The sequence below is a fragment of the Notolepis coatsorum genome (genome assembly GCF_963971535.1).
Source record: "Notolepis coatsorum genome assembly, chromosome: 13".
In the NCBI taxonomy this organism is placed as follows: domain Eukaryota; kingdom Metazoa; phylum Chordata; class Actinopteri; order Aulopiformes; family Paralepididae; genus Notolepis; species Notolepis coatsorum.
In genome coordinates, this window is record NC_140177.1 from 125652063 (window position 1) to 125679117 (window position 27055).

General features: G+C 43.9%; 1 protein-coding gene and 1 long non-coding RNA gene across 2 annotated transcripts in view; both read right to left on the minus strand.

Annotated features, from left to right (window-relative positions):
* Nucleotides 1-94: 94 nt before the first annotated feature.
* LOC311239667 lies at nucleotides 95-2369 on the minus strand. The gene is made up of 2 exons (XR_014620447.1): nucleotides 1058-2369; nucleotides 95-1013 (listed from the first exon to the last, which is right to left on the minus strand). It is a non-coding gene; the product is annotated as an uncharacterized lncRNA (long non-coding RNA).
* Nucleotides 2370-2371: 2 nt separating this feature from the next.
* The window catches only part of acin1a (apoptotic chromatin condensation inducer 1a), a gene marked incomplete at both ends in the record, with an annotated part of 83839 nt that continues 59155 nt past the window's right edge, over nucleotides 2372-27055 (minus strand). The window contains 6 exons of the mRNA XM_084327797.1: nucleotides 2372-2607; nucleotides 2689-3100; nucleotides 4118-4218; nucleotides 6795-7110; nucleotides 7210-7317; nucleotides 14771-14878. Of these exons, the coding sequence (XP_084183923.1) occupies nucleotides 2372-2607; nucleotides 2689-3100; nucleotides 4118-4218; nucleotides 6795-7110; nucleotides 7210-7317; nucleotides 14771-14878 (1281 nt within the window). The remainder of the gene's footprint in view (nucleotides 2608-2688; nucleotides 3101-4117; nucleotides 4219-6794; nucleotides 7111-7209; nucleotides 7318-14770; nucleotides 14879-27055) is intronic.

Here is a 27055-nt window from a genome sequence, read left to right on the forward strand (position 1 = left end):
TTTCTATGGCCATAGAAACAGATAATAAACTATGTTCTATTTTTATACGACTCATTTGAATGGCTGATTTAAAATATTCCACAACAATACAATCTCAAATTTGACTTCTTTATTTGTACATTCACCACTTACAGGCGTACTCAAAAAAGAAAACAAAATAAAAAAAGAACAAGCCTTTATTATACTAAAATGATAAAATAATTGATTAAAAAAAACAATATTAAAACGCATCGGTGAGAGAACTTTCCGTTATGAGACCTCCCCTCCCGTGTAGAGGCATGGCTAGAGAGGACTGGTGGAGGAGGCATGGCTAGAGAGGACTAGTGGAGGAGGGATGGAGGGAGGAGATAAAGAGGACAGCATGGAGACCTGGTCGGGTCTTAGGGTGGTTCCTATCCCACAGAGAATAGTCTCATCGCTCAAACTGAAGACGGAGAGGAGGGGCAGAGGAACACTGCAGAACCTAGGAGCTCAGAGGAACACTGCAGAACCTAGGAGCTCAGAGGAACACTGCAGAACCTAGGAGCTCAGAGGAACACTGCAGAACCTAGGAGCTCAGAGGAACACTGCAGAACCTAGGAGCTCAGAGGAAAGTCCATGGTTCAACAACAAACTAGGTATACATAGATACTCCTTGCGCTTTTTTCACTTTCATGACGACACAGCAACTACAGGTAGCGGGACCGAACCGTGTCAGAACCGACCTGTGTCAGATGGTCGCTAAATAAGTTCAAGAGGTGCCGACCAGAGTGAAGCAGAACTGGGCTTCGAGGCTTTGGGCCAAACGGACGAGAGGAAGCCCGACTCACGCAGCTTGTAGACTTAACTCACGCAGCTTGCAGACTAACTCACGCAGCTTGTAGACTAACTCACGCAGCTTGTAGACTTAACTCACGCAGCTTGTAGACTAACTCACGCAGCTTGTAGACTAACTCACGCAGCTTGTAGACTTAACTCACGCAGCTTGTAGACTAACTCACGCAGCTTGTAGACTAACTCACGCAGCTTGTAGACTTAACTCACGCAGCTTGTAGACTAACTCACGCAGCTTGTAGACTTAACTCACGCAGCTTGTAGACTTAACTCAGGCAGCTTGTAGACTAACTCACAAATGAAGCCCAGGAAACAAAAACAACAAAAACAGCTGCAAGAGAGCAGACAGTCTGACCACAAGCATCTCATCTGAACCATGAATCTCTTTCTAAGTCCAGACCAAAGAAAATAAAGAATTTCCCAAGCCACCTTGTCCACAGACTTGGATCTTCAAGAATATGATCATAGCAAAATGACTCAACATTTATGCCGTTTTGCTATTTATTCTAATAAAGGTACTGGTCACTAAAAAGTAACTACTAGTACTTATTTCTTAAACACTAGTCACTATTGTAAAGTTACTAATTGCTATAAAATAAATATTAATACTTATGACTATTTTCATTTTACTTGTCACCTTTCCTTTAATAAATAAGTACTAGTGTCTAAATTGGTCATATTAAAAACCACTAGTATCTTATACATAAGTACTAGCTATCTAAAAATGTATACTACCAAGAACAGAACAATTGAAATCCAAATTACTAGTCATTATGAACATAGTTACTAGTATCTAATAAATAAGTACTAGTACTAATTAAATTGCTACTAGTTTGAACAGAAAAGGAAGGAAATGAGTCACTATTCAATATTAAATAAGTAGCAATATCTATTTTATAGCAACTAGCAACTTCACAATAGTGACTAGTGTTTAGAAAATATGTACTAGTAGCTAATGTTTAGTGACTAGTGCCCGCTTTGGAATAAACGCTAAAAGGGCCAGCCAGGTCTCTGATGGTGGGGGTCTTCTCTGGGGACATGGGGGGGCTGGGACAACATGCAGCAGCAGATAAAACTCCCTGTGGAAATCACACCGCTGTAATAAACAAAAACACTGAAGGCGGCAACAGTTTCTTGAGATATGTTTTCAGCACGTCCGTGTGCTTTAGGGCTACATGGGGAGGCGGGGGTGGGAGGGTTAAGATTCACACGTGCCATACTGCGATCCTGTCAAGACGACAAAGTAAGAAATACAAAAAAGAAAACACATTCAAGAAAACCAAAAAAAAGGCAAATGGAAAAAAATGGGAATATATATATATGAAACATGGACAGGAGGATACAGCACTTGGAGCAATACAGCTAAAATCATGGTCCCTAGGAAGCGATGTCTGCATGTGTGTGTCTGTGTGCATGTGTGCTTTAAAAAAGGTGACGGTTTTGAGAGATGGCGACTACATCGGTTGGTCCTTGTCGGGTCTTACAGTCGTAACAAAGTACAGGTGTGTTGACACGGGGAGCGGCGTGTTGGAGGGGCGGGGGTGTGGAGGTTCTGTTCCTAGCGCCGCCTGTCTCGCGGCTCACTGCGGCTGCGTGAGCGTCGCCCCCCTCCTCCGGCACTGCTGCCCCCCGGCCTACGGTAGCTGTCCCTACGTTTGTCGTTCTCCCCGTCCCTGTCTTTCCCGCGGTCCTTGTCCTTCTCCCCGTCCGCTTGGTCTCCTCCTCCTCCTCCTCCTCCTCCTCCTCCACTGCCACGGTCACCTCCTCCACGGTCACCTCCTCCTCCTCCTCCTCCTCCTCCACGGTCACCTCCTCCTCCTCCTCCTCCTCCACGGTCACGATCTACTCCTCCTCCTCCTCCTCCTCCACGGTCACGATCTACTCCTCCTCCTCCGCGGTCACGGTCTACTGCTCCTCCTCCACTGCCACGGTCACCTCCTCCTCCTCCACGGTCACCTCCTCCTCCTCCTCCACGGTCACCTCCTCCTCCACGGTCACGGTCTCCTCCTCCACGGTCGCGGTCTCCTCCTCCTCCTCCACGGTCACGGTCTCCTCCTCCTCCACGGTCTCCTCCGCTGCGGTCTCCTCCGCTGCGGTCTCCTCCTCCTCCACGGTCTCCTCCGCTGCGGTCTCCTCCACTGCGGTCTCCTCCTCCTCCCGCTGCTCTGGTTTTCATCCTCTCCTTGCGCTCCTCGTCTTTTTTCTTGTCCTCCTCTTGCAGCATTTCATTTCTCAGTTTCTCTCGCTCCTTCACACGGTCCGCCCTCATGGCTGTTCTCTCGACATACTGGGAACAGACGAGAGAATGTTGAATTATTAAAAGAAGAAGAAAAGAACAATATTTAAGCAATAATACACAAGAACCCGTGGTATGTCATGAATATTGCCACGGCTGTGATGCGCCTGCAGCCACGAGAGTGAAGCTCGAGTGGCGTAGGCATCACAGAGTGGCAATATTCATAAAAGTAGAGCATAAAAGGAAAGTTGCAATTTCTCAATGACCAACTGTACAGAGTCAGCAATACAGTACACAATTGTGTCATCAGCATACAAATGGGCATGACATCCACACAAAGAAGAAACAATATCATTAATATAAATTGTAAAAAGGACAGGACCCAAAACTGAACCTTGTGGCACACCTTTAGTCATGGCCAAGAATTCAGATACTGTATCAAAGAGGGCAGCACAACGTTTCTTATCTAATGCTGAAATAATATCATTTGTAACCAGAGTGATGGCTGAGTACTATGTTTGGCTCTAAAACCAGATTGCTGAGAACTAAGTATGGAGTTGATAGAGGACGGGCCTACATCTAACTGTATTCATGAAAACAGCATTATTAGACATGCCAATCCAACGAAAGATGAGCTGCCTGGACGCGCTGGAGAAAAACCGCAATTAAGCCTTCAACACCACCAAGTCGACGGCCTGGGCATTGAACTGGTCCAACTCCCGGAACTGTCCAAAGTGCCAATTACTTTTTCCGACTTTAGCTTTCTCTGTGCGTTCAGTAGAAAGCTATCTGGCTGCATGTTAGCCTAGCTTAGCACAATGATTGGAAGCTGCCATGACCGGTTAGCCACCGGTCATGTCTGCTTCCATTCATTGTGCTAAGCTAGGCTAACATGCAGCCAGATAGCTTTCTACTGACCGCACAGAGAGGAAACTGGTATCTATCTTCTTGTCTCTCTCTGGAGAAGATGGTAAGCTAATTTCCCAAAATGCTGGCATGTTCTTTTAAGTAAAAGTACTTGAGTAAAAACACTTCGTTACTTTCCACCACTGGTATATTGTGTCTCACCTGCTCCTCTGTGAGAGGCAGCCAGTAGATACAAGGAGCTGCTTTAGTTTTCCTGAACAGGTCGTCCAGCAGCTTGGCAGGAGGCTCCTCTGCTGCTTTCTCTGTGGAAGAACACCAGAGATAAGATAAGATATTCCTTTATTGATCCCCTTGGGGGAAATTCAGCCATCATAGCAGCATGGGGGAGGGGGGGGGGGGGGGGTACAGGTAGTAGAAGACATGGTACAGGTCATAGAATTATAGTACAGTGGAGAAGTACAAAATAAAAATAGAATAAAAAGGCAGTGTAAACAATATAACAATATAATTATAATTACGGCCAGGGATACCAGACGGCTGGATAAGCTGGTCAAGAACGGTGGCTCAGTGGTGGGGAGGAGACTGGACCCACTGGGGACCGTGGTGGAGAGCCGCACGCAGAGCAAGCTGCTGGCCATCATGGGCAATATCAACCACCCTCTCCACCACACCCTGGTGGGGCAGAGCAGCAGTCGCAGCGGACGGCTCATCTCCCTGCACTCACGGACTGAGCGGCACAGGAGGTCCTTTGTCCCCACAGCCATCAGACTGTACAACAGCGTACTATAGTGAGGGGGACCTGACCTCTGACCCACACACCTGTTTTTACACCTGTTTTTACACCTGTTTTTACACCTGTTTTTATACACCTGCTTTTATCTAATCACGCTCTTATTAATATTGATGGGTATGACTTAATTGAATTGAATTGAATGTACTTATTTTTAATTCATGATGCAGACATAACGTGTAATAACTGTATGGGAACGGTCAATGTCTGTATACTGTTGTGAGCTGCGAGATACCCTGAATTTCCCCAAGGGGATTAATAAAGTATCTATCTATCTATCTATCTATCTATTTAACTCTGGACATGCTGCACATATGGGCAACAAGGTGCAAGATGAGGGCATGTATGCCCTCTGTTATATTTGCCCTACAATAAATATAGTTACAATATATAATCTAATAATCCAATAATCTAAATCTAATATATAATCAAAAAATGCTAAATGCTAAATATATGCTCTGATGAAGTATACACATATGGTGCGGTATGCATAAGGTAAGTATATATTGTCCTTTTAGATGAGAGTCAGCTACTAGGTTCCTAGTAGTTGGATGTCTGGCAGCAGTCCCTGCCCACTGTTGTGTAGCCTGATGGCCGCTGGTATGAAGGACTGTCCGAGGCAGTTAGTTGAGTGTCGGGGGGGGGGGGGGGGGGTATGAGTCTGTGACTGAACATGCTTCTCATCTTGACTAGCTCATCAGGGGGTGGGAGGGATTCTCCAGGATAGCAGCCAGCTTCCTTCTCATCCCCCTCTCTGCCACCACCTCTAATCTGACCAGCTCGACTCCCACCACGGAGCTAGCCTACCTTAGATTTAAAGGGGCTATGCACTGCTATTCCTAGCACTATTTGGGCAACTTTACACAATTCCTGTTAGTCTATTGAAGACATTTGTAAGGTTTTTTTCAAAAAAATTCATTGTTTTATATTTCTAATCAAGTACTCAAAACCATCATTTTTCAGCCTCAAGAAATCAGGCTGTTATGGCCTGGCTCCGCCCATAAGCACTTTGAGTGACAGTCAGACCACAGTCTGCACTGGTAGAGGGAGGGAGGGGAAGAGAGAGAGTTCAGTTCAGAGTTTTTATTTGCCACATGGAATAATACAATCATAGTTTCTTCATTAAAAAACCTTATTTACACAAATAATCATTTATACCATTATATATATATATGTGTGAGAGAGCGAGAGCGAGAGAGAGAGGCAATGACCCCTCTCGGCTCTCTCTTCCTTTCTCTCCCTCCAAAGCGCACGGCCCCGCAGCTCCACTCGCTGATGAGACGGGGCAGCTTTTTTCTTTTCTTTCTTTCAATCTCCCGTGTGGCGAGCGGCCGGCAGGTACCCCCCCCCCCCAAGTGCCCCCTCTCTCTCCCTCCCTCCCTCCTTCTCTCTTCCTTTCTCTCCCACTCGGCTCTCGCTGATGAGACGGGGCAGCTTTTTTCTTTTCTTTCTTTCAATCTCCCGTGTGGCGCGCGGCCGGCAGGTACCCCCCCCCCCCCCCCCAAGTGCCCCCTCTCTCTCCCTCCCTCCCTCTCTCTTCCTTTCTCTCCCTCTCGGCTCTCTCTTCCTTTCTCTCCCTCCAAAGCACACGGCCCCGCAGCTCCACTCGCTGTCTAGTCTAGGTAGAATGGGGGCGGGCATTAGCTCCAACCACAGAGCCAATCGCATCACTGTGCGCCGAATGACGTGACTCAGGCCTTCAAATCAAAATGACCCGATTTACTAGAGGACGAGAGGGGCTGGGCTGAATCGGAGCAATCCGCCAATATGGTATTTAGACCCTAAAACACATTGATACGAACTCCTATTACTATAATACAATGCTAGAGACTGAAAAATGACATTTATAATGCATAGCCCCTTTAACAAACACTACAACCTCAAATAATAAATCCAGTCATCTCTCTTTGTCAGAGGTGTACCAATACCAACTTTTAAGAACCAATACCGACTAATATACGAGTTCCAGTCCTGTGTACTTCACTAATTTACAGTAATTAGCGGGGACTAGTATTGGCCTATAATAAACACACATACTGGACCAGGTTAGTCAGTGGAGACATTACAGAGGCCATCGCCGTCTCTTACCCTTCTTGTCGGTCTTCTTCTCTTTGCTCTTCCCCCTCTCCTTGCGTCGTCTCTCTCTGGAGCGAGATCGCCGGGGACCTCCCTCAGGTTCCTCTCCGGGTTTCCCCCCAAACTCTCGGACCTTGTCCCGGTCCCACTCCCGCTCGGCGCGGGCCCTCTCCCTGCGTTCCATCTCGCGCTCGCGCTCCGCCCACTGGTCCCTCTCGGGGAGGAGAGAGGCGAGGCCGGGCACCCTGCCCCTGCCGGGCCCCACCCCCTGGTGGTCCACGCCCCCCCCGGGTTTGACGCCCATGACCAGGCCTTTGTGGAAGTCCAGCTGCCGAGCACACAGACACACCCGGGTTACTGAAGGCCCCGTGGGGGATGTTTTCATTTAAAACAGGTCAGGAAATGAGTTATTGTTGCAGGAGCTCACCTCATCCTGCTGGCAGAAGTCCACGTTGAGGACCTTGGGGTTACTCTGGGGCCACTTCACCCCATGCAGCGCCGCGCGGGTGGCGGTGGCCTCCTCCGGACTAGAATACTGAAATTCAGGGAGAGACGCCCATTAGAACTGGCACGGTGGTTCAGTGGATAGCACTGCTGCATCACAGCAAGAAGGTCCTGGGTTCGAACCCCAGCAGGGGGCCTTTCTGTGTGGAGTTTGCATGTTCTCCCTGTGTTTGCGTGGGTTTCCTCTGGGTACTCCAGTTTCCTCACACACCATAAAGACATGCATGTTAGGCAGGGACTACATATGGAAACTAGCTAATTAGCTCAAATCTGGCACATTTACATTGATGTGGAAACGGAAGATGTTCATTAATGTGCACTGTCCCTGGGTAAAAAATAAACAAACAAGAACCAAACAAGTCCCATCACTACATAGAGTAGCGTTTCCTAACCATTGCCAACCCAAAATGGGTTACTGGCCCATTTATGGTGGGGGTTCAAACACGACCGAAACCATGCCTTCCATGGAGCCTGGATCGCAGTGGTGGTGGGGCTGATCTCGGACAACGACGAGAAGGCCTACCGGGAGGAGGTTGAGGTACTGGAACGCTGGTGCCAGGACAACAGCCTGCTCCTGAACATTGGTAAAACCAAGGAGCTGATCGTGGATTTTAGGAGAAAACAGCAGGGGACACACACACCACTGAGGATAAACGGGGCTACGGTGGACAGGGTGAGCAGCTTCAAGTACCTGGGGGTCCACATCTCAGAGGATCTGACATGGACAACACACATAGACTCAGTCGTAAAAAAGGCGAAGCAGCACCTCTACCACCTGAGACAGTTAAGGAAGTTCAGAGTATATGGGAAGATACTCCAGTCCTTCTACTCCGGAGCTGTAGAGAGCATCTTGACTGGAAACATCACTGCCTGGTATGGAAACAGCACGGCACAGGACAAGAAGGCCCTACAGAGAGTGGTGCGCTCAGCCGAGCGTACTACGGGTATTGCACTACCACCCCTGCAGGTCCTATACAACAAGAGGTGCAAATCCAGAGCCTGCAGAATAATGAAAGACCCTCACCACCCCAACAACAGCCTGTTCAAGCTGCTGCGGTCAGGCAAACGCCTGCGAACACTAGCAACTAGGACAGAGAGACTTCGGCTCAGCTTCTTCCCCCAGGCCATCAGAGCCTTGAACACTGAACTCTCCACACACAAGCACTAGGGGTGGGACGATACATCGATCCAGATCGATATATCGATCTATTATCAATAATCAAATAGGATCGATGCAACGTAAAAAGATCGATTCATATTGCGATACTCTTATTTTGAAAATCCGGCGACGTCAACGTCATATCCGCCCTGCGGCCAGTGTTGTGAAACTCCGTTTAGCTCTGTACAGCAGAGCGAGAGCAGGGCTTCAGTCGTCTATTTTGAGACCCGATATAAGTCTGTGCAGTTTTTTCCCCGCAACGGGTCAAATGCATCCAACATGCTTTGCATCGTCGCCATTCTTTTATGCCCACGTCGCGTGGGCAGACCTAAATTAACGTTACATTAGCTGCTTAAGCTAACTAAGCTAAGAGAGAGAGAAACGGAGCGAGGAGAGGGGACATTCTGTGTGTGTGTGTGTGTGTGTGTGTGTGTGTGTGTGTGTGTGTGTGTGTGTGTGTAGGAAAATACCAGATGATGTCAGGAGTATTATTATATTGATAGTATTTACTGAGGATGGACAGATAATGTTGATATTTAAACATGATCATCATGCAACATAAAACAATTGTAGGAACGGTTTGGGAGAGGAAGGGGTTTTAGCTTGCGTGTTGTGAGTTCCAAAACATTTTACTTAAAGTTTAAAGCTCAATATATAAAAACGTGGCACTTTACAGTGAACAGGAGGTCTATTTGTATTAAAAACAATAGATTGTTTTTCATTTAAATGTCTGGAAGAGCTCAAAAATAAAAACGTCAATTGATATTTCCGTAGCCTTTTTTTTGTTGATCTAAATGTGACTGATTGTGTTAAATGGGCACATAATATCGTCTCATATCGATCGCAGGCACCTGAATCGAATCGAATCGTATCGTATCGTGGCAGACTGTGATATCGGCAAATATCGTATATCTTTTTCCAAAGAATCGATATCGTATCGTATCGTGATGAAACTGGTGATTCCCACCCCTAACAAGCACACAAGAGCACACACACAACACACACACACACACACACTGTACATGCTCACACACTAGCAGCCACTTTAACATGAGCACACACACACTCATGCTGCACACGCTCACACTTACTTTACAAAAGGAAAGGTCACTTTAAAAATAGTATAGCATAACTTGAGATTGTATAATATAGGGGCGGCTAGGTGGCGCAGTGGGCAAGGTGCTCGCCACCAACGCAGGATATGCTGGGTTCGAGCCCAGCTCTCGGCGTTGCTACCAGCTTGGCTGGTCGTTCATACTAATACAATTGGCAGTATTAGGGGGTGGGAAGCTGGTGGGTGGGGATCGGACGTTGTGGACAGCAACTCCTATAGGTTGGTTGGTGCGCCTGCGCAGTAGAATCAGGAAGCGACGAGGGCAGCGTGTCCCTCCCACGCAGACCCTCGCCGCTGAGAGATCGCTCTGTGCAGGTGAAAAGATGCGACGGCTGCCTCCTCGAGTACCGGAGGGGACACGTGATGCAAGGCTTCGTCCACATTGCAGCCGGCTTGTGGGAGGCATGGCCTAACAACGTTCGAGACAGGGGAGGGAAGAATTGGACAATACGAAATTGGGGACGGGAGAAAAATAGAAAAATGGGGAGGAAAAAGTAGACAAAAAAAATTATTGTATAATATAGCATTGTATAGCAGTGTACATAAAGACCCAGTGCCTCAGGCGTAGCTAACAGTGTATTGCACTATCACAGGACCTAGCATGTCTTACCATGCTCTGTAAAAACTCATGTACATATACCGATATGCCCTACTTTGATTATTACTTGTATTATTGACCTTGCCATGTCATTCTATTAGATTATTATATTATTATTGTATTATTGCACAATCGTTGCGGCCAAGACCCCCCGCATTTCACTGTATACTTGTATGCAGTGACAAATAAAACTCTTGACTTGACTCTTGAGTAAACTCGTTTTTGGGATCAATATTTAATTTTTTCACCATGGCATTCATAATTCATCCAGCCTCCCGGGGATGCAGCTGGACTCTGTCTGATATTGCAACACCTCAATACCGCCCCCCTGGTGGATTTCGGGCGAGTTACACTCCACGCCAAACCGGAAGTGGCGCATAGGGGAAATTCCTCCGGCAGAGATATATTGTAACGTGGGTCTAGATACACACTCGAGTGCATTGGATCGCTTTCGAAACGCAAGAATCAATATGATTTCTGCGTTTATTACGTCATACAAACGGAAAATGGATCTAGCAGATCAACATCAAATAATTGGAATATTTTTCCTCCAGTCTCATCGGCGAACGGTAAGAGGAATCTAACGTTATGATGAAGCATAATGTATACCGATCATATACATTTGAATTTTTTAATATAGCGTGTATATAGGAACAAAACGCCAAGCGATAATATATCATATGCGTCGGGGCCTATAACTCACGTTTTAGGAATTACTGCTATACAGTCTAAAAACACTTATATTCACGAGGGTACTAACACGACAATGTATGAATGGAAAAATATAACGTTCCCACATCCGGAACGATAGATACCCAATGTTGAATGGGCCATAGTAATGTCGATATAGCTATAATATTTAAAAAGTTATAGCCCTGCAAAGAAGGTGAGCCACTCCATAGGGTTACAGCGCTGGCAGAGGGCACAAAGATGGGCACAATGCCTGGCAGACAATGTGTTAACCGTCTGTAGTGTGGTAGTGAAAGGGTTAACCTTCTGTAGTGAGATAGTGAAAGGTTAAGTCTGTAGTTCAGTTTAGTTATTTTTTATTTCAGGCTTTGGACACATAACAACGGTCATTCCATAAATCGCCAAAGTTTTACCAGCTGCTATTGCAGCATTGTCCAATTGTCCAAAAAGGGCTAGGGAGAAGCACTAGGCTTGTCGGGCCCTACCCCTGAAGACTTACGTTTCGTTTTTTTCCGTTTACATACATAGTACATACATATAGTACACATTACAGTATAGTATACCTGCAGTCAGGGCACGAAATAAACTTTTTGACTCACCGGCCAGTGGCGGGTAGATGGGAAGAATCTACCCGCCAAGCATATTTCTTACCTGCCAACTTTTTTTAGATTAAAAAAATAATAATTATTTTATATAATTTTTTTATTTTTTTTTTTTGATCCACTTTTTCTCCCATTTTTCTATATTTTCTCCCATCCCAATTTCGTATCATCCAATTCAACTCTCCCCTGTCACGAACGCTGTTTCTTGCCTCCCACAAGCCGGCTGCAATGTGGACTAAGTCATACATAGCACAAGTCCCCTCCGGTACTTGAGGTAACAGCAGTCGCATCTTTTCACCTGCGCAGCTCGATCTCTCAGTGTCGAGGAGTAACGCTGCCCCCGACACTTCCTGATTCTACTGCGCAGGCGCACCAACCGACTTGTAGGAGTCGCTTGTTCACAACGCCCGATCCCCACCCTTCAGTTTCCCTCCCCGTAATACGGCCAATGTGTATTACTGCGGACGACCAGCTAAACTGAAAACAATGTGGAGAGCTGGATTCGAACACGCGAATCCTAGCGTCTCCACACTGGTGGCGAGTGCCTTGCCCACTACACCACCTAGCCGCCCTATTTTATATAATTTTTTTTAATAAAATATATATATCATATAATCATACTTGTAGTTGTATTATCTGCGAGACATCGCCACCTCGCTGTCTGCAAACAGCTCCACTGTCTGTGTGTATACTCGAGTGGCCTCCAGCTCCAGCAAGGATTCTCCGGCGCTGCAGCTGGACCCTAAACTCTTACATTCAGCATGAAAGGATTCTCCTGCGCTGCACCTGGACCCTATTCAGCAGCCCTCATGCGATGTAAGCCAGGGGCTAGAATACGCATGTTGTAGGACATTGATGTCAGGAGCTATCTGTAGCTACTGCTGGATGGCGTTGGGACAACGCCTCTGAACTATTTAGTTTACTGGGACATTTCGTAGTGACTAGTGAGCTAACGTGGGCTAACATGAGCTACATAGCCAACGGAGGTATTATGCACTGGACACTTGCTGGAGCAGTTGTTGATGTCGGGAGCTATCAGTAGCTAGCCAGCTGGATAACGTTACACAATGCCTCATGTATTAAACTAAAAGTGAATAGTTGACTGGGTCATTTTGTAACAGTAGCTAACATCAGCTCACGGAGGTCCCTCTGACTAGACTAACGTCATGGTGACTGTCCTCCGTTTACATGCAGCATACAGAAACGGGTGCGGGAGGGGTAGGAGCAGCAATGCGCTGCATGTCTGTGCTGAGACAGCGAGTGAGAACTCCGCTCAGAATTGGATCATGATTTTCGGTTTTCACATGACTATTTGATTGCCCGCCACACGGCGGGCAGACCTCTCAGTGGGAGGCGCCAAACGTAAAAACTGAGCGCCAATGGCGGGTGGCGGGCTCTAGTTTCGCCCCGTGCCTGCAGTTAGAGCTGGGCGATATATCGAGTATACTCGATGTATCGCGGCTTGTTCTACATGAGATGTAGTAAGTTATTATATCGTGAACATCGAGTATATGTTGTCACGTCGTGGCTGATGAGACTTTAGCGCAGAACTGTCCTCTCATTTCATTATAGACACATGACCAGCGCGGACCTTAAATGACATGCAATTGTAATTTCATTAGACAGACCAGCGCAGACCTTTAATGACATGCAATTTAATTGACGCAAGCAATGGGCTAACGTTAGCTGCTAACCAAGTTATCCATGATGACTAGGCTAAGCTAACTAGCGTTAGATGCTAACCCTGGAAAACGCTCAAAGCGGACTCCACAACACTAGTTCCATTCGTGAGGAAAGGGGGTGGGTTATATTGACAACAGAAGTTTAAACATAATCCCTTTGTGTGTGATTATTATTTTCTCACAGTAGTGTGTGTATATATATGTGTGTGTTTGGCTAAAGTGGATAGAAAACACAGTACTGTGCAAAAGTCTTTTATATAAATTGTCTTAGATGTAAATAATTTTTTTTATTAGTGTGTCAGTAGACTACTCTTATAGTACATTTTCATTTAATTATTTTTTAAAGCATCTTCATGGTTTAACACTATGGTCGCCAAAACCGACGTCTTTCCTCGCCATGCTCATTCTGCCAAAGACGCCGTACCACGTCTTTGATATCAATATTTCAAAAATCTGTGATCGAAATCATATTTCTCCCCCGGACACTTGAGATCTACTGTTGATCCCCTCTCAACTCTCCAACGGTTCAAGAGCACCATCTGGTGGCCGATCGGCGGATCGCCCAGAGCAGAAATAGGAAATGGAAGCTGGTGCTCATTTCAATTCGGTCCGATCACTCGGTAATAGTACCAGGACTCGAGCTAGACACAACGGATAGCAATCCATTACCAATAACTCGATAAACAACATGATTTGGACGTATATACTATTATACAACCTGGAAATGGATCGCATATTTCTACATCCCATAATAGGAATATCTCTGCTCCACGCTCATCGCCCAACGCTATGAGGAAGCTACGGTAAGATTCAGCGTTTTTTTAAACGTGTTCCATATAAACTGCTCTGATGATCATATCACCCACACTAGATGAATCATCTAACGTTGTCCACGGAATTATAAACGACCCCCCCCCCCCCCCCCCCCCCATCCGGTCAACATCAGATGATCAGTAGTAACTTCTAGAAGCACGTCCATTTGACATTTTTTATCTCGCGCAGATTCCTATCAAACTGTATTTCATCATCAATATAATGCATTATGGCTATAAATCACGTTCTGGAGAAAGCTGCAGAAAACGATAAAAACATACTTACCGGTATACTTTAGACCGTATTTTTGTATGAATATGTGAATGAAAAAGTATAACGTTGCTACACCCTGAACAATAGATATAGGACGTTGAATGGGCCATAGTAATGTCAATTTAGCAATACAATTTTAAAAGTTATAGCCCTGCAAAGAAGGGGAACTTCTCCATATTAAATAGGGCTGGCGGAGGATGGTAAATTATGAATTTAAGCCTGGTGATCAAAGTGTTAATAATGCAAACATATGTTGCAGGGACTTATTATAATCATCATATTGGCGTATGCATCAAAGGGTTAAATCAAGCATTTTGTGCTTTAGAGGAAATGTCAAAATATCGCGATATATATCGTGTATCGTGATATGGCCAAAACATATCGCGATATCATTTAGAGGCCATATCGCCCAGCCCTACCTGCAGTATATAATAGTATATAGTACATAGTACGTCTGTGTCGCATGGTAGTGAAAGGGTTAAAACAACTACAAATATTATTGAAAAACAAAGGGTAAAAAATGGACCGTGAGAACCGGGGCGTTGATACTCACGGTGACGAGGCAGTGAGACTTGATCTTGTCGATCCAGAAGCCGGTCTCCAGCAGGCTGCCGGTCCTGCCCAGTAGCTCCTTCAGCTGGCCCAGGGTGAACGGCCGCACCTGGTCCAAACCACACGTGATTGAAATTCAAGGACTTTTCCAAGCAGCTTTTTTTAAATGGCATTTCAAAAAGGTTAAAATTTACAATACACGTTTAAATGCTGTTTTTATAGGGGAAAAAACAGGATCCAATATTTATGGCTTAAAACCAATTACCGACAATTAGTTATACTTTTCAAGCACTTCAAGGACCTTGTGCGAACCCCGTTTACAGTTAAGTCCACAAAAAGAATTGGACATCGACACAATTTTGGCTCTGTACACAACCACAATGGACTTGAAATGGAACAATCATAATGCGTTTCAGCTTTAATTTGAGGGCATTTAGATCCAAATCGGGTGAAGTGTAGGAATTACAACAGTTTGTGTGCACTCCCTTTTTAAGGGACCAAAAGTAATTGGTGGTATGGATTGATGAAGCTCTTTGGTCCTCATATTGAGAGTTGACAGCAACAGATTCCAAATGCAAATACCACACTTGAAATTAACTCTAGTCCTTTTATCTGCTCCTTGTAAAATACATAATGAGGGAATAACACACCTGGCCATGGAACAGCTGAGCAGCCAATTGTCCAATTACTTTTGCTCCCTTAAAAAGGAGGAGGCACATATAGAAAATGTATGTAATCCCTACACTGTTAATCTGATTTGGATCTAAATACCCTCAGATTAAAGCTGATGGTCTGTACTTAAAGGCCCACTTGCATGTTGTATTTTTGTTCAATAAAAATGTGACTAGGCCAACGGTAACTTTCATGAAGAGGGGGAAAAAATTATCAAAATTGACCCAGTTTTAGCGTTTTTATCAAACATTTTGTCTGCCCAACCACAACCACCACGCATGTGGATATTTTAATCCATGGTTCATAACGTGCGCGTGTCATCTTAATGACGTCACAGCAGGTACAGGGCAGCAGGGGGCTGAGAATCACAGGCAGGTAGTGGCAGGAAGCAAAGCCTTCTCGTTACTACTAGCCGAGGAATCTGTGGCTATGTTTCACCTAACACTAGTGCTCTGTGATCATAGCCATTTATCTCTAAAGCTAACCACTATTTGTAAAAGCCACAACCACGTTACCATATTTGTAAATACTCATGTAAATCATTGTGTCGTTGTACATTGTGTATATAACGTTAGTAGCTAAGTTAGCTTGCTTGCTAGCCGGCTATCCCGAAACTCCTAACATGCCCCGATTTAAAATGGTTCTCTCCTCTTTGTATACGTTTGTCCTCACAAACAAAGTATTCTGCCAGGGAACTTAGACACGACAGTAGTAAGTTAGTAGTTATAAGGTGTTTGAGCTTGTAACGTTAACGTTAGTTAGCTATCGTGGTAGCCCCGAGTGCATCAGTCATGAAAGGGGCTACTATCGTATCAACATGCCGTGACGTGTAGCTTGCTAGCAGTCATGATGTGTGCAGTGCTTTGCCCCACAGGTCTGAGAAGAGGACCTGCACATTTTACTCGTTCCCCAAACTCTTTTACATGCCCCGATTTAAAATGGTTCACGACAGTAGACATAATGCTAACGTTAGCGGGGTAACGTTAACGTTAGCCAGAGCCATATAGCCAGCTTGGTACTAGATAGATAGAATAGAAATACTTTTATTATCCCGTGGGAAATTTGACACTGCAAATCGCTCAACATTTAAACATTTAGACAGAACCGGTCACGAATTAGAATAATAAAACAAATCAAATCAAGTTGCCTAGGATAAGAGTAGAGTAAAATAGAATAAAAATGGAATAAATATACAGTAAATAAATACAGCAAAAATATACTGAGAGGCATCATAGCAGCATGGGGGAAGGGGGGGGGGGATACAGGTAGTAAAAACAACACAAGCAGTGTCAATATAATTTACTATCTAAAATATATATTCAGTGTCACATAAGGTGCAGTATGCATCAGGTAGTGTTATAATTTACTATCTAACTAACTGAAATACACATTATTCACAGTATCCACATAAGGTGCAGTATGCCTAAGGTAGTGTTATTGTCCTCCTTGGGTTCCTATTAGTCCTAGGTCAATGTCTGGCAGCAGTCGCTGCCCCCTGTCGCGGCCTCCTGCCACTATGGAGCTGCCACTCTGTGCTCAGTGATGCAGTGAGGCACAGTGATGCATTGTATAGTCTGATGGCTGTTGGAATGAAGGACTTCCTGTGCCGTTCAGTGCTGCATTTGGGTAGTGTGAGCCTAGCACTGAACATGCTCCTCCCGTCAGCAAAGTCTGTGTATAGTAGGGATGTGCATCTCCTCACTGAGGCCGATGCGATGTGCATCTCGATACGGTGCCAACGATACGATACATTAACGATACATTTGAAGCACCGGGCGATGCAATGCGATATGATTCACCCCCTGTTGAGATACGATACGATACGATTTGATTCAAAATAATGCGATTCGGGGCGATACGATTCAAAATAATAATAAATAATAATAATAAATAATACAATTTTATGGTATGACAGAGGATTTGGTTGTATTCCTTATATGCAGCTTATATTATTATTAAAAATAAAAGAATCTACTGTAAGACAATTTATATAAAAACTCTTGGGTGCCTAAGAAGACTTTTGCATAAACTGTCTTTTCTATCCACTTTAGCTAAAAACACACGAGATTTATTTATCATTATTTTGTTGTTCCTATTTGAGAGAGAGAGAGCGAGAGCGAGAGAGCGAGAGCGAGAGCGAGAGAGAGAGAGACCTCCCGTCTGAGCTGTCCCGTCGACAGTTGATGATGTCACACACTAGACTAGGTCACTAGGATGCGTCTATAGTACTTTCCGACCGTAGCATTATGTCAACATCACGGAGCCAGGCTGGATGGATTGCATGAAGCGATATAATTAAGAAATGAATAACCAATAAATGTGAAGTTATCTTTGAACCCCTGTTGTCAAGCGTCTTCAATATACCCCCCCCTCCTCACTAATGTTACTGGTGTTGCAGAGTCACTTTAGTTAGACACTAGTTTAGCGTTAGCTGAACGCCTAACTGGCGTTAGCCAGAGGCTACTAGCGTTAGCATGTTGAGCAATTCTATTCATGTCTCCTCGACTTCCACTGTTTGTTGATAACTGTGACGCGGCTCTCGCCTTATGTAGTAGCAAAGCAATAGTATCTGCTGTGTGTGTGTGTGCACTGCTGACAAGTGGATGAGAGGAAATTATATCAATGCATCGGTTTTTGACCGATGCAAAGACGCTACAACAAGATGCATCGCGAGTTCAGCCTGACATTTTGCCGACGCGGACTTATTCCACCGGTGCACTTGCATCGTGAACGTGTATGCCGGCGCACCGATGCAAATCGATGAATCGTCACATCACTAGTGTATAGTGGGTGGGAGGGGTTTTCCCTGATGGCCTGGAGCTTAGCAAGGCTCCTCCTCTCCGCCACCCTCGCTAGGGAGTCCAGCTCCACCCCAACCACGCTACTGGCCTTCCTGACCAGCTTATCCAGCCTGGTTATGTCCCCTGCTCTCAGTCCGCTGCCCCAGCAGGTCACAGCGTACAAGAAGGCGCCCGCCACCACCGACTCATAGAACATCCTCAACATCCTTGTACAGACATTGAAGGATCTCAGCCTTCTGAGGAAGTAGAGTCGGCTCTGGCCCTTCTTGTACAGTGCCTCTGCGTGTTTTGACCCGTTCAGTTTGTTGTCGATGTGCACACCGAGATATTTGTACACCTCAACCATGTCCACATCAACTCCCCTGATGGAAACGGGGGTCACAGGTGCACTCCTCCTCCTCCCCAGCAAACTCCCCTCCTTTATACATCCCACTATCGCAGAGTCATCCGAAAACTTCTGAAGGTGGCAGGACTCTGACCGATAGTGGAAGTCGTTGGTGTAGACCAGGGGTCAGCAACCTTTTTGACATGGAGTGCCTGTTTGAAATATAGTTGTAACTAGTGTGCCTCAACAATATTCCATGAATCGTATTTTTTTTTCTCATAATCAGGTCTTTTTAACACTTTCACTGCCACTCACGAGATATCTCAGGTTTCTGATAGTTATGTTGAAAGCCACTCACGAGATTTCTCTGATTTTTTTTTTTTTAGCGATCTGAAATCATATTGCATCACGCGAGCCTACCCTAGTATACCAGAGCGCCGCCGGCGATCAGATGTGGAAAAAAGCGCCCCCTATCGTCTCCCAGATGACATAAGGGATTTTGGAATGGACTCAATGAAAATGGATGGGGAAAAAAATCCTGTACTCTACATTTTCCAGTCCACTGATGCAGCCGGGGTTATCACAGTTCATTCTGGAGCCTCTCAGACCTGCGGAATCATGTACTGCACTGTACACACGTTGGATCCATACACTTATCGATTTTTTTCGAATGGTGATCAGGAATTGGAATATACCAGTTGGATACCATCTGATGTCAGGTAAGGAATCTATGTTATCAGTGTTAGGATAATCAGACTAATTTTGATAAAGATATAGGCTGTTTTGTGAAATGGGCTCTTTCGGTTTCACTGTAAAAGTCCAAGAGGAAATTAACGCGGCGATTATCCGTGCGCGGCTCGAATGTGCTTGCGTGCACGTATAATATTGATCATCTAGCGTTTATTTGAAAACGATTCATAAATAAGCCGACAAATATCAACGTTCTGGAATATTCCAGTAAAAGACGATTATCATAGAATGGTCTAGAATGAACTGTTTTTTACCACAAAACGGGTGCTTTTCAAAATGCTCTCAAACGGAAATGAAGCGATAAAAAACCAATCTGCCTTGACAGCACTGACTGGAAAAGGATTCTTTGATAAGCGACGGGCAGATTAGACACATAGCCATAATTTAAAATATAGATTAGGCGTTAAGCGTAACATTGGCGCCGATGGTGGCATTGAAGCGCCACCTCGTGGCACTCAAAGTGTTAATGATAATTTTTACATTATTACATCATTATTGTTATTGTTATTATTAACAATATTATTATGATGGTTGTATCAACCCTAAATCTGAGTTGGGGGGGGGGTTATGCAATGCAGACAAACAGCTGCATACAGTGCGACCATTTCACTCACATTTGCCCATTCATTTTTGGACACATCACACACCATCGGTGTGTGTACTGTATGTGTGCCGTCATAGCTCCACCTACAGGCCTAATGGAGAACACCAGGAGAACACCAGGATGTGAATGGAGGGTGAATGTGAGGTATATCGTGTAAATAAGTTTTGACTACACTGTAAAAAAAATTATAATAATAAGTTACCAGAACTTAAAAATATTGAGTTCAGTTACTGTGCATTAAGGTTCAGTTTTCAATCCATAATAAGTTAACAGAAAAATTTGTACACAACCACATTATTTCAACCTAATAAAACTATGTTTATTGTCATTGTTTTAAGAACACAAGTTGACTTGGTAGTACTCACATTTTGAGAAAAAAAAGGCTTTTAACATGTACAATGTTCAATGAAATAGAAAAATAAATAATAAAATTTGTTGATTAATCCCACTGGTCACAATGGTGACCGTAATAATGTTTGTTATAAGGCTCTGCAAATGTTACTGAATGATGTAGCAATGTATTTCCAGCTAAATTGAAATAATAGACAAATAAAGGGTCTCAATTAAATATGTGGTAGTAAAAAGAACCTGTGGGAGGATTTCAACAAGATAAATGCGACAACAGTGCAAAATATTTCACTATAATATTTCTCAAAAAAAAAAAAAAAAATCTTTTACTGCTGCCCCCTGTGCCTATGAAAATGCCCCTGCGTGCCTATGCAGGCACGCGTGCCTAGGGTTGCCTACCCCTGGTGTAGACAGTGAAGAGGAAGGGAGAGAGGACTGTCCCCTGTGGGGCCCCGGTGTTGCTGACCAGTCTGTCTGACAGACAGCTCCGTAGGTGCACGTACTGTAGTCTGCCCGTCAGATAGTCCACAACCCAGGACACCAGGGGGGGCCTCTACCTGCATCGCCTCCAACTTCTCACCCAGCAGCCCAGGCCTTATGGTATCAAAAGCACTGGAGAAGTCAAAGAACATGACTCTCAGTGCTCCCCGGCTTGTCTAGGTGAGTGTAGGCTTGGTTCAGCAGGTAGATGACAGCATCCTCTACCCCCAGTCGGGGCTGGTAGGCGAACTGGAGTGGGTCTAGGTGGGGTTTGGTCACCGGGCGGAGTTGCTCCAGGACTAACCTCTCCATGGTCTTCATTATGTGAGAGGTTAGAGCAGTGGTCGGGAACCTATGGCTCGCAAGCCATATATGGCTCTTCCTGTGATGGCATATGGCTCCCAGACAATTTTGAGTAAAAAGAATTATAATAAGTATTTTAAAATACTTGGGATACTTGTGATTAATAATACTTGTCATTTTAAAGTAAACAGAAATTAGTTTTGAAGATACATTTCCGCTTCAACCCTTGTAACAGAAAATATGGCGAAAAGAAAAAAGACGATGATTATCGTGCATTCCAGGCTGCGTGGACAGAGGAATCTGCATTTGTGGAGAGAGCAGGATCTGCGGTATGTCTAATATGCAATGATAAAATTGCATCGATGAAACGGTCAAATATAAAGAGGCACTTCGATACGCTCCCTGCTTCATTTGCAGCGAAATATCCAGCGGGGGACAGCAGGAAAAGGGCATGCGAGGAGCTACAGCGGAGAGTGCAGACGAGTCAGCAGCAACTACGCGTGTGGACCAAGCAAGGTGATGGGAATTCCGCTAGCTTTGCAGGTGCTTTGGCAATAGTAATGGAAAGCCATTCACAGATGGTGAGTTTGCCAAAACATTCATGCTTGATGTGGCCAATGAACTGTTTGATGACTTCCCAAATAAAGACAAGATAAAACTAATAAAAGACATGCGAATACAGGTGTAAATGACCTATGGCGATCACTAAACCCAATGACCCGAAAGTACTCCTGTCAATCTTTAAGACAAGACATTCTCCAGGATAGATTATGTTTTTGCATCCCCTAGACTATTTGATAATTATGAGGTGGAAATGGTTCCCAATGCATTATCAGGTCACTGCTATTTACTACTAAAAGGATCATTTGGTATACTGTCATCCCGGGACCCAAGATGGCGATTTAACTCGAAATTGCTGAAAAACAATGAATTCACTACACAATTCAAAGAAGCACTTGTTGAATTCCTGCGGGAGAATGCGGAATCGACGCAGGACCCCAGAATATTATGGATGTCGGTAAAGGGATTTATCAAGACTTTCACAGATACCTTTTCTTCCAAACTACGCAAGAATCGTTGCTCAAAACTGGCAGAGCTGGAAACGCTTTACTCTTCGTTATTTTCCTCTTTACAATACAACTACTCTGATCGATTGGAATCTCAAATCAATGTGTGAAAAAAAAGAGATTAACGCCATTTTAAGACAACAATCTGAATTTCTAATACGTAACACAAGACAACATTATTACTTTCATGGTTCTAAACCAAGTCACCTACTAGCTATGCAGATACGAGCCAACGCAAAATTTGCAGATATCCCTACCATTAAGGCCCAGCAAGGACTGGTTACAGACCCCAATAAAATCAACGAGACATTCAAAAAGTTTTACTCCAACTTGTACAAATCAGAAATGGCCTTCGATCGATACAAAATGGATATATATCTTAATAAAATTAGCCTACCTAAACTTTCAGAGGAAGACGCTAAACAATTAGAAACACCCATCACACTAGAGGAACTTAGGGAGGCTATATCAGAAATGAAAATTGGTAAGGCTCCTGGAAGGGACGGTATTCCCACCAGAATTGTACCTCTCATGCTGGGATGTAATTGGACCCCTATTACTTAATATGATTTTATACTCAATCAAGGAGGGGAATTTCAATAAGATTGACAATATTGCACTTATAACTGTCCTAAAAAAAGACAAAGACCCCACCGATTGCGGTAGTTACAGACCCGTGAGTCTCCTCAGAACCGATATCAAGCTTTATTCCAAGGTATTAGCCATCAGACTTCAAAAGCATGACAACTTTAGTTCATCCGGATCAGACTGGCTTCATAAGAGGCCGCTTGATCACGGATAATATAAGACGGTTACTACATGTGCTAGATGCCAGCAAGGATGTCAACCCACCTATAGCAATGCCGTCCCTGGATGCGATGAAAGCCTTTGATAGGTTGGAATGGTCTTATTTATGGGCAGTAGGGGTGGACGGTATGGTCTAAAATTTATATCACGGTATAATTTGAAGCATAGACGGTAACGGTATATATCACGGTATCAGTGTTTCCATTAGAATAATTTTTTTTGCCTGATAGGCAGGCTATATAAAGAATGGCATCCTCAAGGCATGTAGATTTATAATATTTTAACTTAAAACTAGGCTACTTTTGCGTATAAAGTCATTATATTCCAAATAAAGTCCCGAGTCGAGACTCCGTGCTGCTCCCATTGCAAACAGCGGGGCTGGATGCTGGATTTTGCTAGAAGCATATGTAGCTGCAGAGCCACAGAGCCAGGGGCTCTTTCAGGTCAATTCAGGGCAATTCAGCCGTTGGGTGGGGGGGGGGGGGCGCTGTTGAGCGGCCTGTGACCAGACCTGAAAGAGCCCCTGGCTCTGCGGCTGCATGCTATTTTGCAAATCCACTGCTGCAGCCGTCCTCCCGCTGCAGCCGTCGTTATCATAACACTATATCAATGTTTACAGCAAACTGTAGTTGATCACCAGGTATGTTTTATTAACGTAGAATAATTCATATAAGAAAAACGATAGGTAAGATCTCTTACCTTTCTCCACTGGTTAAAAATTGCCAGGAACTGAAATTGAAACTTGCTGTGCGCCGCGGTGATATGTGTTTATTATGAAATGACAATTGCGTGTTGACACGCCCAGTGCGCCCACTGCGCGAAGCCTCCTAAATAACTTTTTCCAGTTTGCACATATCTATTATCTATGACTAATTCTATCTATTTTTAGGGGCAAATGCGATTGAAATAGTCGCGCTGTGGTTACGTGACGACAACGTCATTGCTATTTTAGAGCTGCTCTACCGGTTACACGGTATAGTCAAAATCCATACCGTAGAGCAAATTCATACCGTTTATACCGTATACCGTCCACCCCTAATGGGCAGTACTAGAAAGGATGGGGTTAGGAAACGGATTCATTGATATGATAAAATTAGTATACAAAGACCCATCGGCCATGATCACAACAGGTATAATTACCTCCGGAATTTTTCCGGTATCGCGCTCCGCCAGACAGGGTTGTCCTATTAGTCCCGGACTATTCGCTTTATCATTAGAGCCTTTAGTACAGTATATAAGACAATCCCAATCCATAGAACCAATCTCAATCAAGGGCACACAACATCATATTAGTTTATATGCGGACGACGTAATATTGTTCATGGGAAACCCTACCACCTCAATGCCTCATCTTCTCAAGTTGATTGTATCGGGATTTAGGATAAATTGGCCAAAGTCGGCCTTCCTACCACTTAACGCCCTTGCAAAGAATATACTCCTTCCAGGAAAAATACCAATGGTAAAACACTTCAGATGTTTAGGAGTTGAGGTATTCCCTACTATAAACCAAACGGTGAAGTACAATTACACAAAAGTCCAAGATAAGATCAATTACGACTTTGACAGGTGGTCCAAACTTAAAAATTCAGTACAGGCCAGAGTATCTTTAGTTAAGATGAATGTCTTACCTAGAATCAACTTCATTAGCTCAATGTTACCGCTACCCCCTCCTGATGGTTACTGGAAAAAATTACACGCCAGCGCATATAAATTTGTTTGGAATAATAAACCTCCAAGAATAAAAAGATTCACCGCACAGAGAAACAAAGCCGACGGTGGATTAGCATTCCCAGACTTTTACCACTATTTTAAAGCGTACTCTTTAAGACCACTGACAACCTGGTTCGACTCCCAAGCATCAGTATCCTGGAGAAACTTAGAAGAAAAGATAGTAGCACCACATAGACTGCAGGACATAGTATACACCAAACTATCAATTAAGCAATGCGAAGTAAAATTTGGCCCTCTTATTACACATGTGATTCGGTTATGGCGAGAAACACAAAAAATATATACTAACCAACATAATTGGCATAGCCATACTCCCCTATTCAATAACAATGAACTCCTTATTGGGAAACGACCTATCAGATACCCCAAATGGGAAAAGCAGGGCATACATACATTGGGAGATGTTTTCAACAAACTGGGTTTTTGTAGCTATCATGATATACATAAACAATTTTACCTCACCAGTTCCACATATTATTTCTACGCACAGTTATTAAAATGTTTGAAGGCTCTTAGAGTCCCATTAAAAATACCAATTGAGCATCACAGATATCACAAATTCTTCTATGAAAGAGACATCGAGAGGATTCGTATCTGATTTTTATCATCACTTACTAACGTCTTCGTATGAAATCCTTCCCCTAGACTTAGTATGGAGGAGGGATATACCAGATTTGGAAGTAGATTTTGATTGGCAAGAAGTCTGGGCAAACGTTCTAATTGCATCACGCAACCCAGATCATCAACAAATTAATCTTAATTATATTCACAGGACATACCCGACTCCTATAAGATTGAACAGAATGGGACTTAGACAAGATTCTATATGTTCTTTATGTACAAATGGTGATGAGGGTACATTTATGCATATGTATTGGGATTGCCCACCTGTTAAGAAATTCTGGGAAGCTGGAACCATATTCTACATCAAGTTAGGACCTTCACTATATAGCTAGCAGGACATAACTAATTATATCTGTATAATTCCTTTTATTTTTTATTTTCTTGAGTCTTTGTTGAAATTTTTTTTCAATAAATTTTCTTCTCAGGCCTATGACGGGGTGGGTTGGGGGGGGGTTACTATTATTAGTATTATTATTATTATTATTTTATGTCAACGGTGGTTGGTGCAGGGGTTAGGGGGTAGGAGTTTTTATTTTAAATGAGGCAAGGGGCAAGCCAATGCATGTAATTGGCAAATAATTTAAATGTATGTTTTATGTGCATTGTATGCCTGTACCTGTGCCTTTTCTTCCAAAATTTAAAATTAAAATAAAAAAAAATCTGGGAAGAAGTGACCCTGAAATTATCAGAATTCTTACTTCTGAATATACCTGTACATCCCTCTGTATTGCTGTTGAATGATGTCTTTCAGTATGCAGCCCCTATACAGCTAAAGAGACTAGTTTTATCCGGTCTTACAGCTGCTAAAAAGCTGATGGCTTCACGATGGATTCAACCGGAAAAAATTTGCCGGAAGGTATGGATTCTCACCTATCTCGATGTGATTTATCTAGAGATATCTACAGCAAGAATTTTAGGTATCAGTGAAACTAACATTGCAATTTGGTTAGAAGTGGTGGAGAGAATAAAAGCTAGCATATGAATTGTAGTTCCTGGTTAGAAACGAATGAAAATGGATGGATTATCCAAGTGGGGGTCCGGTGGCAAGAGCATATGTATGTATTGTATTGGACTGCAAGTATTAGGTATATATATCCCGTAAACTACATTTATATTGATTTGAAATGTATAATCCTGTGATTTACTTAGGATATTTACTGTTAATGCTTGTGTGTCTAAATTTATGTTACGTTTATATATATAAAAAAAAAAAAAAAAAGACATGCCCCCGTCAGCAAGAACTGTGCACGATCGTAGCATCATGATGGCAAATCAAGTCGAGGAAACACAAATTAAGGACATAAACGCCGGGACATACTTTTCTCTTGCGTTAGATGAGTCAACAGACGTTAGCCATCTATCTCAGTGCAGTATAATTGCCAGGTACGCTGCAGGTGACACACTGCGTGAGGAAAGCTTGGCTGTTTTGCCAATGAAAGGGACAACAAGAGGAGAGGATTTATTCACGTCTTTCATGGAGTTTGCTAAAGAAAAAAAACTGGCCATCTGAACCAGCTCAATGTGAAAATGCAAGGTATTGGACATCCCTTCAACAAGCAGTGTTTGCATTTGAAAGCAAGCTGGAAGTCTCTCAGGGACATTGAAACAGGTAGTCTTCTGCACTTTGAAAGACTGCAACAATTTAGAGATGCATGCTTAGCAAGTGACTCCACTCAACATCTGGATCTCCAGCAGCTAGCTGGCTTTTCGTCCAATCTCCTGCAGTGATTCAAAGCAAGTTTGAGAATTTCGTGCGCGCACTGGTCTTTTCAAG